Source organism: Elgaria multicarinata, chromosome 1, assembly GCF_023053635.1.
Source record: "Elgaria multicarinata webbii isolate HBS135686 ecotype San Diego chromosome 1, rElgMul1.1.pri, whole genome shotgun sequence".
In the NCBI taxonomy this organism is placed as follows: Eukaryota; Metazoa; Chordata; class Lepidosauria; order Squamata; family Anguidae; genus Elgaria; species Elgaria multicarinata.
The window spans coordinates 168445950-168463728 of NC_086171.1; the positions used below are offsets into that span (position 1 = coordinate 168445950).

General features: G+C 40.8%; 1 protein-coding gene across 5 annotated transcripts in view; it reads left to right on the forward strand.

Annotated features, from left to right (window-relative positions):
- Window positions 1-17779, forward strand: part of SRGAP2 (SLIT-ROBO Rho GTPase activating protein 2) — a 205287-nt gene that overhangs the window by 66253 nt on the left and 121255 nt on the right. For all 5 annotated transcript variants that reach the window (XM_063142633.1, XM_063142642.1, XM_063142648.1 and 2 more), the window contains exon 3: window positions 4421-4613. In XM_063142633.1, the coding sequence (XP_062998703.1) occupies window positions 4421-4613 (193 nt within the window). The remainder of the gene's footprint in view (window positions 1-4420; window positions 4614-17779) is intronic.

Sequence of the window (17779 nt, forward strand, 5' to 3'; positions counted from 1 at the left end):
GTACATTTAATTTACTGGATGTTCCCTTGAAGACTAAGGCCAACCTTTGTGTTGTTATTTTATTGGAACTGCATTCATATTAGGTTTAGAATGGCCAAGATCATTTTACCTTAACAATGTGGACCCTTCATTAATGTGATATGATTGTGTATCTGTGAAGTTCCTTTAGAGAGATGAAGCTGATTTTAAAAAAATGAGATATATGTGAGCATATTAACTCACAGGAACACATTTCTCCAAGGTGCTGATTTTGGCCAAGCCATCCCTAAATTTCTTAAGATTTTGAGTTCAATACATTCCCCAGGTTCCTTCATAATCCTCAGTTTAAAGTGTCACAGTGATGTTGACTACTGTAAGTTACCACCTTGTTCTTGATAAGCCCTATTTCAGAGTTTGAGGCCTTCAAGGAACTCAGCACTTCATGTGCCTTTAAAAGGAAGATACAAACACACCAGTGTCAGTTGCAATTAAGCTTGTCCATCAAGTCAGGGTCTAGCCTGGTTTCACCACCAATCATTTCCTGTCTCATGCTTTAAATTTTCATCTGTGTTGATGGTGCTGCAGGGGAAAAAAGGCCGCAGTTTCTCCCACAATTCATGTCCCTACTAAGCTAATATAGGTGGCAGACTCCCTGTTGAGTCAGCTGTAGACTATATCATATCCCACGGCCTTGGGAACTCTGGAAGCAATGTAAGACCTTTTTTTTAAAAAAATTAGGTTGGTCTTTTGGTGGGTTGGAGTACAACAGATAAAGAGGGTGTGGCACCTTAAAGACTAAATTTGTTAGCTTTTAAGGTGCCACAAGGCTACTTGTTATTTTTGCTGTAATAGACTAACATGGCTACATTCTGAAAATTAAATGGGTGTATCCTCCAATCATGTTCTCTAATTCAGAGTGTGTCATTTACGAGTTACCAATCCCATGAGTTTACATATTTTATCTAAATTTTCTTCTTTTTCTGTCTTTTTCTTCTTTTGTACTGTAATACACTCACCCACTGTGCTATAGTATGTTCTGACAGTAGGCTGAAAACTATTCCTGCTTGTACAAGCTTTGGGATAACAAGAAGACATTGTATAACCATAGAATACTCTCTGAGCTTCAGGAAATTCCAGAGTTCTTGGCTTTATTTTATTTGCAGCCAGAACAAAACACTGCAAAAATTATCTGTGGGCAACACTGCCCTTCCATAGCTCAACCTTCCAGATGGAGTACTGGGGTCTTCAATGAACTATTGTCCCCCACTGCTGGCAACCCAATCAGCTGCTATTTTCCCTCTTATAGAAGCACATTGTTTGATTTACTGCAAAGTACTAGTCCTGACATAGCAGATATCTGGAGAACCAAAAGGGGTCGCTAGCTTGATTTAGCAGTTTTATCTGGCATGCAGCATGTGAGCCTAAGTAGTTAGATTGTTTGCCTAATTAGGATTTACATGAGCATAATGGTTAAGCTTAATTGCTTTTTAACAATTTTGAATAGGCATTTTTGGAGTGGGGGGACACTAAGTTTTGAAATGGCCGTTTTGCTGCTGCTTACTGTTCTGAGTGACATTTTCAAAGGATGCTCTATTTTGAGAAGGTTAACAACAACACCTTGATTCCTACCCATGTGTTGCCTATTCTTGATTGGTGGTTTGTGTCCCAAAACAATTGAAGTAGAGGCACAGAACATGATATAGTTTTGTTTTGCTGTGTTTGTCATTAGTTGGAGCACTATAAATGAACAAATTGGATTGCATATATCATTGGTCTGAACTAGTGGGTTGTGATGTAACCCCAAATTGTATCACATACCGACATAAGTTGCACTATTGGAATTTTGTCAGTTTTAAAAACAATATTAAAAAGAAGTAGGAGAAGGGAGAGGGTATATATATATGGTTAAGTGTTTAGAATGGGTACCATTTTAAAGGTTGCATTAAATGTGGGTGTTTGGTCTGCAAATTCATGTTATGCATAGGATGCATGAAAATTAATTGTAGTTGTATACTGATTGCGTAATGTCTTCCAAACAGTTTTTGATAATGTAGCTGTGAAGTTGCATCTACAAAATGAAAACTTTTCAGAAGCTAAATATATCTACTCTGATAGCTCTTAAAAGGAAGCAATTTATGGAGTGTGTTTTCTTCTCTAATAGCATCTTCCCTTATTGCCTGATGGTTGGCCCAGTTCTCTGTGCTGTTTGAAAGTTTAAGACAACTTAATCCTTTTCAGTTTGTCTTTCCAAATTACAAGCAAAGTTGTAATTTAGACATTTGTGCACAACATGAGTTCTATAACTGAGTCCCAGCTATTTGACACTGTAGGGTATAAACTTTTTCATTCAGTGGTTTTTCCTAATAGTTTACACCTCTGTGTGTGTGTGTTTAAATGGGCCATTTTAGAAATAAAATACTTGGGAAAATATCCTCTTGTCCTAAATGAAACATTTTCCATTGACTTTTGTATGCAGATGATCCACAGTCATAAACAAAGACAGAAGTGCACTGAATGTTAAGTGTTGTATTTGCTTATTTATATTTTTTAATATAAATTCAGTCTTGGAACAAGGTTATTTTATAAACAAGCTGAAGCAGGCTGCAGCAAAATTCCAGCAATACAGACAGCTGCAGCTAGCATTTTGAGTCTTCAGGCAGTCACTGGGGGAAATGCATAGTTAGATCATTTTATTGCACATTTGGGATGGGAGCATTATTAATAGATCTGGAACTAGCATATTTAGCAGCTTGGTAGCCAGACGTAACAGGCCGGTAGGCTTTCAATGTAGCAACCAAGAATGGTGGCCCAAATTGCCAGATTTGATACCATTCAGTCAGCTAGTTTGATTTGATATGATTCAGTCAGCTTCCATAGATCAATAAAAAAATATTTATTTATTTCGTTTTTATACTGCCCAATAGCCAAAGCTCTCTGGGCGGTTCACACAACTATATAACCCCTCCCCCATGGCTATTGCAAGCAGTAGGTGGTCTTAATAAAGCATTTGCCACGCTCAAATAAAGAATCTATATTAGCAGCAGCCACATCAGTGATAAAAACACCCTCTGTGCAGACAAAAGGAATCTGCTTGCAAATTTTGCTCAAAGGCATTCTTTTTAAGAAAAATGAAACTGTCTTTCCTGTGACCTTTTCCAATTGGGAATGCGAGTGTGTTGGACCTTCTAGGGGCCAAGTATTCTCAATCTGATGCGCAGCATTTAATTGCAGTGGCGCAGCTGGAAACCCAGCATCTAATTGAATAGTCCCAAATTGGTGTCTTCTGGGAATGCCCGGCATGATCAGTGCTTTGGTTTTGCCCTAGGAATAGCCTGCAAAGGAATTTGATGGAGCGTCTCTGGAGGGAACTTGAGCTAACAGCAGGGAATTGCAGTGTTAGCCAGCCCTGCGGCCCTTATCTAGACAGAGATTCAGTACATTTTTGGACAATGACCACTTCGTCGGGATGCCAAGTGTGCCCTTGACACTGCTGATTGATAGAATCTTCAGCAGTAAAAGCGTTCTTTGTAAATGAATTGTATTGGATTCCAGTTTGCTTTTGTTATCCCTTGGCCACAGTGTCCAAAGCAGAATTGTAGTTATTTTGTTATCTGTGGGGCCAGTTAATTCTGGAGAAGTTTCACTGGTATTGTGGTTGGCTAGAGGCCGGAGAGGAAGGGAGGGGCACGGGGAGCAATTTTAACCTTGATTTTACTAACTGGCCTTTACATAATAGCATTTGTTTCTATCCCATTCTAAATTGCTGAGGGCAGCATCCAGGGTGTCATCCTATTTTATCCTCAATAGCCTTGTGAAGTAGGTTAGAAAAACCCATTTTGTGCACTAGGCTGGCAATTACTGAGTTGTTTAACCCACAAATTATCAGGGACAAGCAAGCAAACCATTTCCAGTTTCAATTAACAATCTAGGAACAACCCATTCCTGGGGAATATCATGATGTCCAAACTGAGAAAGTCTGTGTTGTTTATGGTTGAACAAGCCAGAGTTAACTCAACAATTGCCCATGGTTGGTTGTTGGGTTAACTCATAAACATCCCAGAGTTTCTGGGTTTGGACATCATGAAACAACCCAGTAATGGGTGTTCCTGGGTTGTTAATTGAAAGTGGAAATGGGTTGCATGCAAACGAGGTCAGAGAGTGCCCTGCCCATGACCATCCAGTGTGTTTTGTGTTTGAATGGGTTTTGAACCCAGGTCTTCCAGTTTTAAGTTCATCACACTATAGTGAACACTTTTAAAAACAACTCTGCTCATTTTTCAGAATGGTTGACATGGATTTCTCATGCATTTGCTTATCAAGATATTGAGACCTACTTAGGTTTAACAGTGTACTAGCACCATGTACCATTAGGCTATTCATTTAATTTCCCCTCTGTTTTAACTGTATATGTGTGGCTTTTCTTTTTGGCCTTGGTTTGCAGAGATTCGAGCCCAGCTTATTGAACAACTGAAATGTCTTGATCAGCAATGTGAGCTTAGAGTCCAGCTGCTCCAGGACCTGCAGGATTTTTTCCGCAAAAAGGCTGAGATCGAGATGGATTACTCCAGGAACTTGGAGAAGCTAGCTGAACGATTTCTGGCAAAGACAAGGAGCACCAAAGATCAGCAATTCAAGTAAAGTATTCCTCTTTGGGCAAGGGATGGTTGGGAGGGGGAGTGCTAGCAGTAAAAAAAAAAAAAAGTGATGGAGCTGGGCTAATGACATGCAAAACTGTCCATTAAGTATGTCATAACAAAGCACTTGGAATTTCTGTGCGTTTTCTGGCTTTCATGAGTGATGCAAATGTAGAATTGTCCCAGTCTGTCTCTCTCCGCCCCCTTGTTAGCTGGTGGCAGAACTCATATATGTTGAGTCAGCAAATGTGCTCTCTGTAATCATGTAGCACTTGTGTTTATCTCCTGGTGGCTTGCACTTTGGAAAAATACATGAACGCCTGTGAAATGTGGTACTTGCCTGTAAAACGGCAGTGTGTTGCCTACTCCTGGTTGTACATTAGAGGAGCTGACTTGAGAGAGTCGAGGAAGTCCCCATGCAGATGAAGGCATAGCTCTTATGTCTTCCTATTATATAAAGTGTGGCGAAATAGTCTTCCTAAAGCTGTGCAACTATAGGTTATACAGATCATTAGGCATTGTAAGCAGTTGTACGTTGGTTTGACGCATTTCAGCTTTAATGCCCAAGAGAGATTTCCCAACAGCAATATCATGGGTTACTCGCAGGGGCTCCTTCCTCCCTCTGTAATGATATGCACTGGCATCAGTGATGGGATGTGCTTGGGTTTCCTTCACTGCAAAAGGAGAAGTGGAAATTAATGCTGCTTGTGGTGGCTATGGCAATGGTCATGTATGTATTGTCAATCCTCTGAAAAATGAATGCAAGACTGTGCAGTGTCAATGCTGAAAGGAGAGTGCTCAGTATTTGTTATTTTTGGCTTCTGTGTATTAGAGCAGGGATGTACAACCTGCGGTCCCCCATGGGTGCCCTGACACTGCCATCAAATTCTCACTGTCTGTACTCTTCACTCCCTCTCCCAGAGATCCTCATACAAATCTGTCAGGATCATTGGGATGTGGGTCTGCATGTGTGTGTGTTTGTGCCTGTGCATGTTTTGCGCTTGCTGCCCTCGGGGCCAAAAAGGTTGTACATCCCTGTATTAGAACAAAAGTCTGATCATCAGTCTGTTTAAAGACGAGAGAGAGAAAATATTTTTGGCTTTAAGCTGAAAGAGATCCTTGAAACATGATTCATTTTGTGTATCCCCTGTCAGCTGCACTTCTTTCCGGAGCTGCCTGTACGCACTGAAAGATGGTCCTTTTAAAGGGAACTCCTTCAAAATTGCAATATGAGCCAAACACTCTAATTCTTCACCTTTTATTTGTCTCAATAGGTCATCAAACCTAGTATATGAAGGATGATCTCATCTTTTCTTGTCCTAGAACTGCATGTTCCTAGTGATTTATGTCCTTAATTTTTAAACTAGAAATTATTTGAAGAAAGATCTGCTTTCTAATATTTGCCCTTGTATCCCCTCAAGGCTGGGTTTCTATGTTTGCTTTCTAGACTTATAGTTGGGTAAGAAGGTTTGTGCAAATGTGTGAATCCTGCCTTCCACTGACCACACATCTGCTAATCTTCCTGTTGTGGCATTTTATATGGGATGATTTCAGTTCTTTATATAGGACAACAGGGCTTTTTTTTTTGATCAGAAAAGAAAAAAGAGGTCATGGGCTGCACATGACCTTGTGAGGTGCTTCTGTAGTATATATTAGAATACGAGAAAATACATTTTCAACTTAAAATGTTTCTGGCCCTCATGTTTTCAGAAGTAACTTTGAAAATGTATTGCAAAACATTGCTTAAAAGAGCAGAAACGAGAAAGCAGCAAAGAGCCCAAACTGTTGGATGTCTGTGTCAAAAACTCTTGTCAAATACTGTTAGCAAGATTTTTGTTCCCAGGAACTGTTGCAAATTTCTCAGATTGATGTATACCAAATTGATAATTTGGCTGCAGCAGAATATACATGGCATGTCAACCACCTGTAGTTTGGCAGCTGCCAGGCTCATGGGAAGGCTGTGCAAAGTTATGCAAATGATGAGTAAATTAGTCAGAGCCTTCTGTGTCCCGATGAACATCTAGTATGGTCTTCAGATGGACAAGGTGGCGATCTTTGGAACAGGGAAAAGGCTTTGCTGGTTGTCTGTCTTGAAAGAGAGACTTTCTGCCGCAACAAATATCTCAACAATGTGTGAAGCTTGTCACGTTCTCTTGTCAGGATAGCAGCTGGGACTGCAGCTTGATGTAGAGCTGGCCTTGAGATTGGAAAAATTTCGGCTCCAGGGATACTCAGCCTGTCCTTCAGAGAAGAAATCCATCTGGATGTGCCTCCATCCCAAACTCAGTTTGTTTAATTTCCAGCCATTGTGGGATTAGAATGATTTGTTTTTATTAGACGATTTAATCACTGTGTTTGGGAATATGGTTTGGCTGTGGTGGAAGAAGCAATCTTCCTTTTTACTAGAAAGCCTTCTTCTGAAAGCCATTAACTCTTCACCCCATGGCTTCCTTTTTGTACTGCTTTGATGTGGCTCACCTTTTGTTCTCCCCCTAACTGATACTTAATGCAAACATCCTCATTAAAACATACACTGCATTATATCACTGCTGAAGACTGACCCCCAAGCCTAGCTAATAAAGAGAATGGCAAGTGTCATTCCCATATTTATAGAACAGTAATTGTGTCTTGAACATAATTATTTTTTTGCTTGCCCTTTTCCATCAACAGTGGGATGCTTAATTTTTTTTAAGAGCTTCATTCTGTTCTTGTTCTGTGTGCTATTAAAGAGAAATGACATTTTTGGGTGATGCTTTGTTCTTCAACATTCCAAATGAACTACTCTTAGGTTTTTCCAGTGATAAGTGCTTCTATTTAATGATGGTGTCAAATTTCCCTAGTGGAAATACTCTCTCATTAGAGCTGTATCGCTTATAGCTGCTGCTTTCCTTCTGCTGGGTGTTCAGTTGAATGTTTGATATGGAAACTGTAGGGTGGCCCAGCAGGTTTTTAATGGATGGTTCAGCAAATGTCATTCAAAAGTCTTGGGTAAATACTTAGAGAGAGAGAGAGAGAATATATCAAATATAGGTGGGTGTTCTCTCTCTCTCTCTCTCTCAATATATATATATATATATATCTCCTATTTCTTTGATTCTAAGACGCACTTTTCCCCCCATATAAACATCTCTAAAAACGGCGTGCGTCTTAGAATCGCGGGTGTCTTAAGTTTTTTTTTCCTGTTGGTGGTACTGAAATTAGTGTGCGTCTTACAATCGATGGCATCTTACAATTGAAGAAATACGGTATATATATATGAGAGAGAGAGAGAGAGTATTTGTGTATAATTCATTCTGTTTGTGAATGCCATTTTTTAAAGGCATACTGTCTATGAGTTCCTATTCAAACATAACCTGAACAGTTTGAACAGCGACAAAAAAATCATTTGGATACAATAGCAAATATGATCTGCCTATCTAATTTGAAGCTATGGAAATTTTGCAGTTTTCTAGTACTTACTTTTATCCTTCCCTTCACCCAACCTACTGTAAAATTTTCAGAGTCCATGAACCTCTTCAGCTTTTTGAACATTTTATTTGGTGGCTGAAGATCAGAATGAACTCTTGAGCCTATTATTATTATTATTATTATTATTATTATTATTATTATTATTTAGTTTAGCATCTCAGAACTCATCTCTGAGCCCAAGACTCCAACTCCAGAAACCAATTCCAATGGTAATTATCCTATGTTAAAGCAAACATATAAACAAAATGGAAAATAACTACTTCTGAAATGGGGAAATTAGCTCAAACTCTCATTCAAGCCCAAAAGTATAGGCTCTGCTTTTTTTGTGGTTTTTTAACTGATTTGGTTTTTAACATATACATGCACATGAGTTACGAAAGACAAAAATGTTACCTCTAGTATCAGAAGCAGTATGTCTCTGGATACCAGTTCCTAGGGAACACAACCAGAACATTGATATTGCTTTCATGTCCTACTGTGGGCTTCCATAGGCAGCTGGTTGGCCATTGTGTGAACAGAATGCTGGACTAGATGGACCCTTAGTCTGAACCAGCATGGCTGTTCCTATGTTCTTAAAATTGCTTGGTTAGTGTACCAGCCTCTGAACACATAGACCAATATATTAGTTCTAATAGGCCTAACGTAGAGAAACAGAGGCCGTTTCTACACCAGCCTGAAAATGCGGGCTGGTAACGCCTGAGTCCCTGTGCATCCAAATGACGCACAGGGACTCCCAGGGCCAGGGGGGATGAGCATGCATTTTCCCAGGGATAAATAATCTCTGGGAAAACCCGATTCCTCATGCAGACTTGGGATCATCTTGAGACTGTGGGAGGTGTGTGGCTGCCCGTCCCGGCTTTTTCCCTGCTCCCCGCGAGTAGCGGGGATCAGTAGAGGGAAGGAGCCGGGCTGGGAGGAATCGGGGGTAGGTGGGGGAGCAGGAGTGTGTTTTTTCCCCCAGTTACCTTTCGCTGGAGAGTGCTCCAGCTCCTGTAACTTTAAAAAAATGGTTGCCTCCACCCGCACAACGTCCCTCCTCCCATCATGGACGTCGCGCTGACCATTTGGACACGGGACGATCCTGGAAAGAGGTAAGTCTGGGATCACGCCCCCTCCCTCCCTCTATAACTGTATGGTGTAGAAAGGGCCAGAGAGAGAGAGAGAGAGAGAGAGAGATATGAAGACTGGGGAAATTAGTGTTTGCCAAATAAGGAGTGGAGGGTGGTATTATGGGAAGGCAGGGGATTGGGAGGCTATGTGATCAGGAGAGATCAGATACTGGTGACAATTGTAAAAAATGCCCAAGCAAGAAGAAAGAACACCGGCTACCTCAAATCCAGGGCACTTACACGGTTCAAAACAAAAAGTACAAAGGACTCAGTGTGTCAGAGTTTGGATCCTGGATGGGTCAAAATGGAGCCAAAGGGTTTGGCCCTGGGGAATGAAAAGAACTCTTAGGGAGGTTCTTTGCCTCTGGATTGATTTTAATTTGGCTAGCTGTATGGGGCAAGAGTGGTACAGTAGACAATAATTAACTTACTGGTATATGCAGCAAAAGTTATAAAAAGGGAAAATGGCTCCCAGACTCCCAAAGTTGCCCATCCCCAATCTAGGAAGTGAGAACACTTCAGGTTTGGCTGAAAAGACCAAGCAGAGAAGCTAGGGAGCCCTGGTGCCATCTGGAATGGCACAATCTTCAACTGGTGTCAAAAAATTAACCAACGTAGTAGAACAAAATCTTTTGTGAGGGAATTCCATAGTCTTGGTTGAGAAGGACCTATCCCAGGTACCCACAGTACTTCAAAACACCTGTTAGTTTTTTATAGGGCACATATTAGTAAGAAATACAAACTTCTTTGTGTTGCCAGTCTAATCACAGTGTCTCACATTTCTTCCCACTCCCCCAACAGTTTTAAAACATGGTGGTAAACATTTTAGTCAAATCTTTCTACTGTAACCAACTGCAAGACAAGTCTTGCGTCGCTGTAGTGCACCCATTCCAAACTACAGCCTGTTAGTCTCTCTCGCCCCCCACTTTTTTATCGCACATAAGCGTTAAGGAAGAAGCAGACAGTTATGCATTTGTTACCCATTGTATTATTTATTATTTATTGCATTTGTATACCGCCCCATAGCCGAAGCTTTCTGGGTGGTTTACATAAGATTAATACACTTAAAAACAACATAAAAAAATTAAAAACCACAAAAACATACAATATACACATACATTTAAAACTGCTATAACATCTTAAAAAAACTATGAGCCTAAAAAACCCATACCCAAGCTCATCACATATTGTAGGACTTGAATGTTGACCAAGTGGAGGCAGCTGAGATGAAGTGGTCGTATAGAAAGAATAAATTTTCAGGATGGAAGGCCCATGATTTGACTTTGGATACAGGTTATATTTGGCTCAGATTCTCCTGCTATAAACTTATGAAACTAATTATTTTGTGCCATAAGATTAAGCTCCAATATAGCATCTGGTCTTTCAGTGATACTGTAGGCTGCCTTAAAAACATCAATTTACTTGGCTGGTTAGGTCAAGTGAACTGAAATGACTCGCTTGAGATTGTGTGTCATTGGCTCAGTATGGGTTGCAGGCCAGGAAGCTCTTGGATTTTAGTCTTCTGCTGTAATCACTAAAGCATGTGGTCTCCTAGGATTTGTCAGCATTTAGAAGAGAATATGAATTGCTATTTATTTCTGTATTTGTCTTTGTGCAGGCACCCGTGGATTTTATTATTTCTTGAAAGCATTTTTACCCCACTCTTCAGCTGAAAAGGCTCAAAGAGATCAATAGAGAACATGACAGTCCTTGCCTCCAGTCTTACAATTTAAAAGATAGGGCAGAAAAATGGAAAAGCGTATTTAAACTCCAGCACCACTTTCATGGCAGTTCTTATAATGGCCAGCAGGAATGGAAGCAGTTCAGTCAGAGAAGGAGCCCAAAGAAGCCAATCTTTCAGCAGAGCCAAGTTTTGCTACTCGGGCATCACTCTTCTTTCATCTTAAGATAAGGTTGTCACCCTTCAAAGGCCTATCCTTTCAATCTCAGCTGTTTGTGTCACCTGCCATCTGTCTGTCACTAGTTATTTTCCCTAAGAAGTCTCTAACATTGCTAAACCAATCTGAAACAAGAAAGACCCATGGTGTCTGGGTAAACTAAGCCATATAAGAATTGCCTAATGTTGCTTCAGGCACGCACGTTCCCCAGTCTGCTGAGCTGCATAGCAATGGTATCCAGAGACATTAGACTGCATTTTGCATGTAAAAGGTCCAAAGTTCAATTCCTGGCAGCTCCAGTTCAAGGAACTCAGATTGAAGGCCTAGCAAAGCCTCTCATCAAGACCATGGGGAATTACTACCCATCAAAGTAGACAAGTGGTAGGGGCTGTGTGTGCAAAGCCTCTGTTGGATCCTGCTCCAGAAGATGTAGATGACAACTCCTATCAACCCCAGCTAGCATGACCAATCTGGTTTATTATTTCTTGCCATTACTTCCTTTGTTCTCTCTATTTTTGTCCTCTATGTTGGCCAAGGTAGCTAGGGATGATGGGAGTTGTAGTCCCAAAAATTTGGAGGGCACCAGATTGAGGGAGCTGATTTATACGATTGTTCAGTGGAAAACTAAGAAAAGGTCTTGCTTCAGCTCTTACTTGGGTTTTTAATGATCAAAGCTAGATGTGACTACTGACTGAATTTGAAATGATTCAGTTAGTAATAAGGCATCCAGGGCTTTAGTGTTCCAACAATATGCCTATATCTTGACAGTTATTGGCATTTTGTTTTCATTGTAGAACTTCCTAGTATTCATATTGAGATCTCAGCTAGTAACATGCCTAACATGAATACAGTGACTATTGTGCAAAACAGATATGGTACTTCAAAACGGATGTGATATCTAGAGCCTTTTATTTTGGGGTACCTCCTTTTTTTGCTTCAGGGTTTAGCAATAGAGTTGCTTGGGAAACAAACCTTAATCGTCACCATTAATCAGTAGCTATCAGCAACATTTTTAAACCTGTACAAATGGACTCTAGTTCCAAGTTTCATGAGCATATGCAGACTTTTGTAGAGGAGAGGCATTTGGGTTTCGGCACAGAGAGCGCAGTGAAATTGAACCAGTTCCAGTCTTCGGGGGAATCTCATCTTCTAATTCTTTAAAGGTTAAGTTATTGGAGCAATAATTTCCAACCAGAAGTAATGAATTGGAGCTGATCTTTGATCTATATCAAAGGATGGATCTCTTTTGAGCACTGCATTTTTAAACTTTCTCCCTGAGTGGTCTTAAATCTAAATCAGAACATTTACCTTTTTTACAGCAAGTCAGCTTGCATGGTACAGTAGCTGTATTTAGTGGTGCTTAAACTCTTCTGTAGTTTCAGCTAGAAATGCTGATAGCTCCCCCCCACCCCTGGGAAATATATGAAATTTCCATCAGAGTTAGTTACCCTCCAGTTATGACTGAGAGCTCTTGTCTATGTATGGGTATTATTGTGAGCAAGCTTTTTAATTATTTTAAAAAGCAAAATCCTTTTTGTCTCCATCTCTGCTTTTTCCAGCAGATCCTGCCTTTCCTGTCTGTCTTTTTTAGATTGTGATCGCTACCACAGGTGCAGTCTGTATATCTACAAATATTTCTCAGTGCTCAGCTGCCTATGTTAAATAGGTATTATGTAACTAATCAGTGTATTTTGTAAATCTCTTTGGGATGAAAAATGTAAAAACATAAAAGGGGTAGCTCAGTGTAACCAGATTGTATAGAGGTATAGTGTAAAATCTAAAGTGGGTTACCAAGACTTGTGCCCTGGCTGCATGAGGCTGAGATTTGGGTGTGGACTGATGGAGGTGGCAGGCCTAGATAGAAATTAGAATCATGTTGTGCTTGATCATCTTTCTCCCTGTCCCCCACCCCACCCCCACAGCCTTTCATGTGTAACCGCATGCAGTGTGTCAACATGCAAACCGGCGCCATTAGACACCAGCCGTTCTATTTGCCATATTTCTGTGGGCCCTTGGTATTTCTGCTATGCACCGCCTTGGAATAGCTTTGTGAGTTGTGGTGCAGTCGTTTGGACAGCTGAGAATTGTCTCTTTAACTCTTTAGTGGCCATATCTTTTGCTTTAGCTTTATACGGAGGGAGGAATCCGTATTTTCATGCTGTGCTGTTGTAGCGCATTTTGGGGGTGGGGTTGCAATCCACACCAGGATGCCAGATCTAAGCAGTTTTTGATGGAATAGGATTTAAAGAAGTAGAGACTGGGAACTGCTTTGGCGTTTAATGCTTTTAGATATTGGTGGTGGCATGTCCAGGATCCGGGTTATTGTTAGACATTTAGCGTATTAATTCTTGGTGGTTTTGTAAATTCTATAGTGGGGCATTGGAAGCTGGGATTATTGCAGACATGAAAACAGAAAGCAAGGTTTCTGTTTTTGTTTTTTCTTTGAGCACATGTCTTTGAGCACATGTTTAAGTATGACATTCCAGCTGGACTAGGGAGCATCTCCTGCTTTATGGCAAATGTTTAGAAGAAGCGAAAGGAAACTTGTTAAAAATAAGACATTTCTATGAAAACAAACCTTTGACCTCTATAAAAAGGTTGTTATGGGCAAGTCTCCCTAGACGTGTTAACTTTTAGGCACCAAGCTAAGTCATTTGCCTGGCTTTTAGTGGCAGTTAAGATCTTTGCTATAACTGCATTTATTTGTTTTTGTTTTTTTACTTTGTTTAAATATTTTTATGTTTCGGGGGGGGAATCGGTGGTGTAAGCTGCCTTGAGGGCTTTTAAAGTGAAAAGGCAGAGTAAACATTTTTAAATAAACAACAACTGCAGTGTGTAAGTAGTTTTTGCTATTAAGGTGGGTGTTTAGGTAAAAGCATGTTGCCTTAGCAGATTTCCACGATGACAAATTGCTGGAGAGGAGGCTGGCCATGAATAAATTCCTCTACCTATTTTCCGACGTCACGCTGTAATTTCGACTTAGATAAATGAAGGCTAGTTTTCATGTTCTCTAGAAGTCTTTGCTAGGCTGAATGTTAAGCAAAATGGAGGCAGGAGAAATAGCTGCTATGATAAAGCCATGACACCTGCAGATTGGAACAGTCTTAAAATGGATTCTAGGATTTGTGCAGACTTACAGTGCAACCCTATACAGAAGAAGGACTCACTTTTTTCAGTGGGACCTATTCCCAGGTAAGTATGAATAGGATCACAGGCTTAGATTAGCCTCAGCGAGTGCTTAACAGTGCCTCAGGTTACACTGAGGGCTTTTGGGACAAAGAAACAGAAATGGCTGATTCCAAATTTTAAAAAATTAAAGCGCAAGGTGAGAGAACCAAGCTATATATTGAAGATGGGTGAGGAAGAGGAGAGGTGGAAAAATTGGTGGCAACCATCTTCTCAGAAGAGTAAAGCTAGAATTGCTGATTAAGGGGGAGGGGCAGGGGAGGGGAGAAAGGTGGGGGCTGAGACAGCCCACAGGTATATTGCAAGTAGAGCAAAAAATGTTGTATGTGGCATTTGCTACTGTTTTTTCCCCCTTTTTTAAAACACCTTTCTGTTTTGACATAGAATCATATTTTCAGTATTTTCCTTTTGTACATGTTTGCACACATACACACACTGAAATGGGTTCCATACGGTTGAGTGGGATTTACTCCTCAAAAAGCAGGCATAGGATTTTGCCTGTAATGTCCTTGGACACAAAGAAGCTACACAATTTCCCTTATCTGTTAATGCTGACATTCCAAATCTTCATAGCGCTGTTTGGCTATATGCAAAAGCTACCATGATTTTATTTAGTGATTGCATTCACAGAACATCTGGTATTGAGGCTAGTGTTAACATTGTTTGTTCTAACCCTTTCTTTGATTAGATCATCAAATGCAGTTCTAAGTTCCTTAAGGAACATGAGGTAAGATGTTCCAAATGAGCTCTGTCCTAAAAACTCCAGCTGAAAAAGAGACAGTGAGTGCTGCGTGGGTTCTTGGATTTTTTATTTTTTTTAAATAAAATCTCCTCCTTGTTTTGTTTCCCAAATGGGAGTAGAGCTATAAAAATCACTTCCATGTTGTATCCCTTGCTGTGTGAAATCTGAATGAAACGTCTGCCCGCCACGTTCTTGGTCGGGAATACATTGCATTCTCTCAGCTGCAGCGTGTGGTTTTTAAAGCTATAAAAATGTGAAGCTTGTTTTACCAAGAAAAAAAAATCTTATCTGAGTGCACAGTGGGGATACAGAACTGCTCTTTATATGATTCAGAAGGAAAAGCTTGCTGCCCTGTAAATTTTAGATGCGTTATACTCTTTTTATGAACAAAAACATTCTGTTGTCAGTTAATTTTTGGGATATTAATGAATCTGCATAAGAAGAAGAAAAATGCCCTAGCTGACTCAGTAGACCAGCCTTCCCCAACTTGATGCCTTCCAGATGTTGGGGTGCTATGATGGGTATCGGACTGCAATTCTCATAATTGACCACTCTGGCTGAGAATAGTGGGAGTTGCAGTTCAACACATCTGGGGGGAGAGGGGCACCAGGTTGGGGAGGGCTGTAGTAGACCATGTTTGTCGCACCGCGCTCTCTCTCTCAGTTGTTCCTGAGAAGTTTGGAAGAATAGTCAGTGCATTCTATCCATCTTTTGTCCCTTAGTCAGAAATATACCATCTCTGAGCACACAGGTTGCATTTCAGGCTATCCACTTTTTTGCATCCCATTCTTTCTCCAAGACGCTCAGGGCAGCAGCATTCATACCCTGGCTACAATCATACTCTCTTTTGTTTGTATACTGTCTTGTGCTAAATCCAAGAGGAGCCTTCTCCAACCTGCCACCCTCCAGATGTGTTGGACCACAAATCCCATCATCCCCACCCAACACAGCACACAGATGCTTGCTAGGGATGACGGAAGTTGTGGTCCAACACATTTGGAGGGTGCCAGGTTAGAGAACACTGGTGGGTTGGAAAAAGCTGTGCTAGAAAATCTGAAATAAGCAAAGTGTGCAGAAGTGCTTCCGGAATATAGTTAATACAGCCACACACAATCACCGTCCTCCTGAAATCACAGTTGCAGTAAAAAATGAGTACAAGTCTCCCTGCAGTAAAGGCCCATCATGAGCTCAAACCTCCCCAACCAACCCAGGCTCTCGTGAAGGGCCAGAAGACCTCTAACCTAGCCAAAAAGAGGGAAGGGACAATCAAAACTACTTCCAACTGAGATGTATCAATGCTCTCACTGTGAGATCTTTAGGTTTTATTAAAAAGATGGAAAAGGGTCACCCCTTGCCTTTGTCCCAACCCGTGAAGGTGCAAACCCCAAAGGGGGCCCTTTAGTTGTGCCCCTTTCAATGTGACCCACCACATTGGCAAATATGCTCCCTGGAAGTGCTGCACTGGTTCTGAGCATGTAGCAACGTGTGTTTAGTTCCTTCAGTTCCTAGGTTTGGCAGTGCGCCCTTACCTGTGAAGATGGTCCTTTGGCATCTCCTCCCTCAGTGACAGATTTAAGTTAGATGGATGGTCGACATGAATGTAAAAGTCTTCCCCAACCCTTCTCGCTGCTGCTGTGTTAGTTATACAGTATCCCATTTCTTTCTGTCACAGCCCTGTTCGATTTGGCAGAGTGATAATGAATTGTGCCAGGGCTGAACTGGAGATTTGGATTCAGGCCTCCTGATTTGTAGGTCCAACTGCTTGTTTATTTATTACTTTACTCACTACACCACCATGTTGGCTTTAGTGGCCAGATAGCCTAGCCCAGCTTTAACATTGGCCATGCTGGCTGAGGCTGTTGATGGGAGTTCAAATACGAAACATCCAGAGGCCACCAGTTTAGGGAAGTCTAGCCTAGCCCCATTGTCAGTGAAGATATTTTAACCTTTTAAAGTTTTTTTTACTGTTAGTGCCCATAATAATGTCACATAGAAATGAATTCCAGAGGTTAATTTTATAGGCTTGGATCCCAAGATTATTTATTTATTTATTGCATTTTTATACCACCCAATAGCCAGAGCTCTCTGGGCTGTTTACAAAAATTAAAACAATAAAAAACACATTCAAAATATAAAACAAACAGTATAAAAACATAGTATAAAATGCAATATAAAAACACAACCAGGATAAAACTGAGCAGCAATGCAGAAATTAATACAGATTTAAAAGACAAATTTAAAACAGCAAAGTTAAAGATAACAAGGATCTTCACAGAAAGAAAGTTTCCCCTGCCCTCTTTCCCCTGGCACCAATCTCTTTCTGTGAACCTCTTTAACTTACCTTAGGATCTCTGTTCACTCTTTCTGCACCTTTTCGATTATGATGTTTGGGCTGTTGAAAATATTAATGGCTGACATTTAAAGCCTTTAAATGGTTTGGGTGCAAATTACTTGAACAACTGTCTTCACCTGTGCCAGTCTGCTCACACTCAGTGGTCATCAACGGAGGCTCTTCTCATTTGCTCACTGTCAAGGGTGGTTAGACTGGAGAATAGTAGAGTTGGAAGGGCGTTGAGTCCAACCCCCTGCTCAATGCAGGAATCAACACCTCTAGTGGCACAATACGAATGCCCCCGGCCGTCCCCCATAATCATGGCCCCTGTTCCAAAAACCAACAAAATAGAACCAGAGTCCTATTCCATTATTCCTAGCTGGAGTATTCTGGCGACCAGCCTGCTTTGAACACTCTAATTTTTTCAAAGT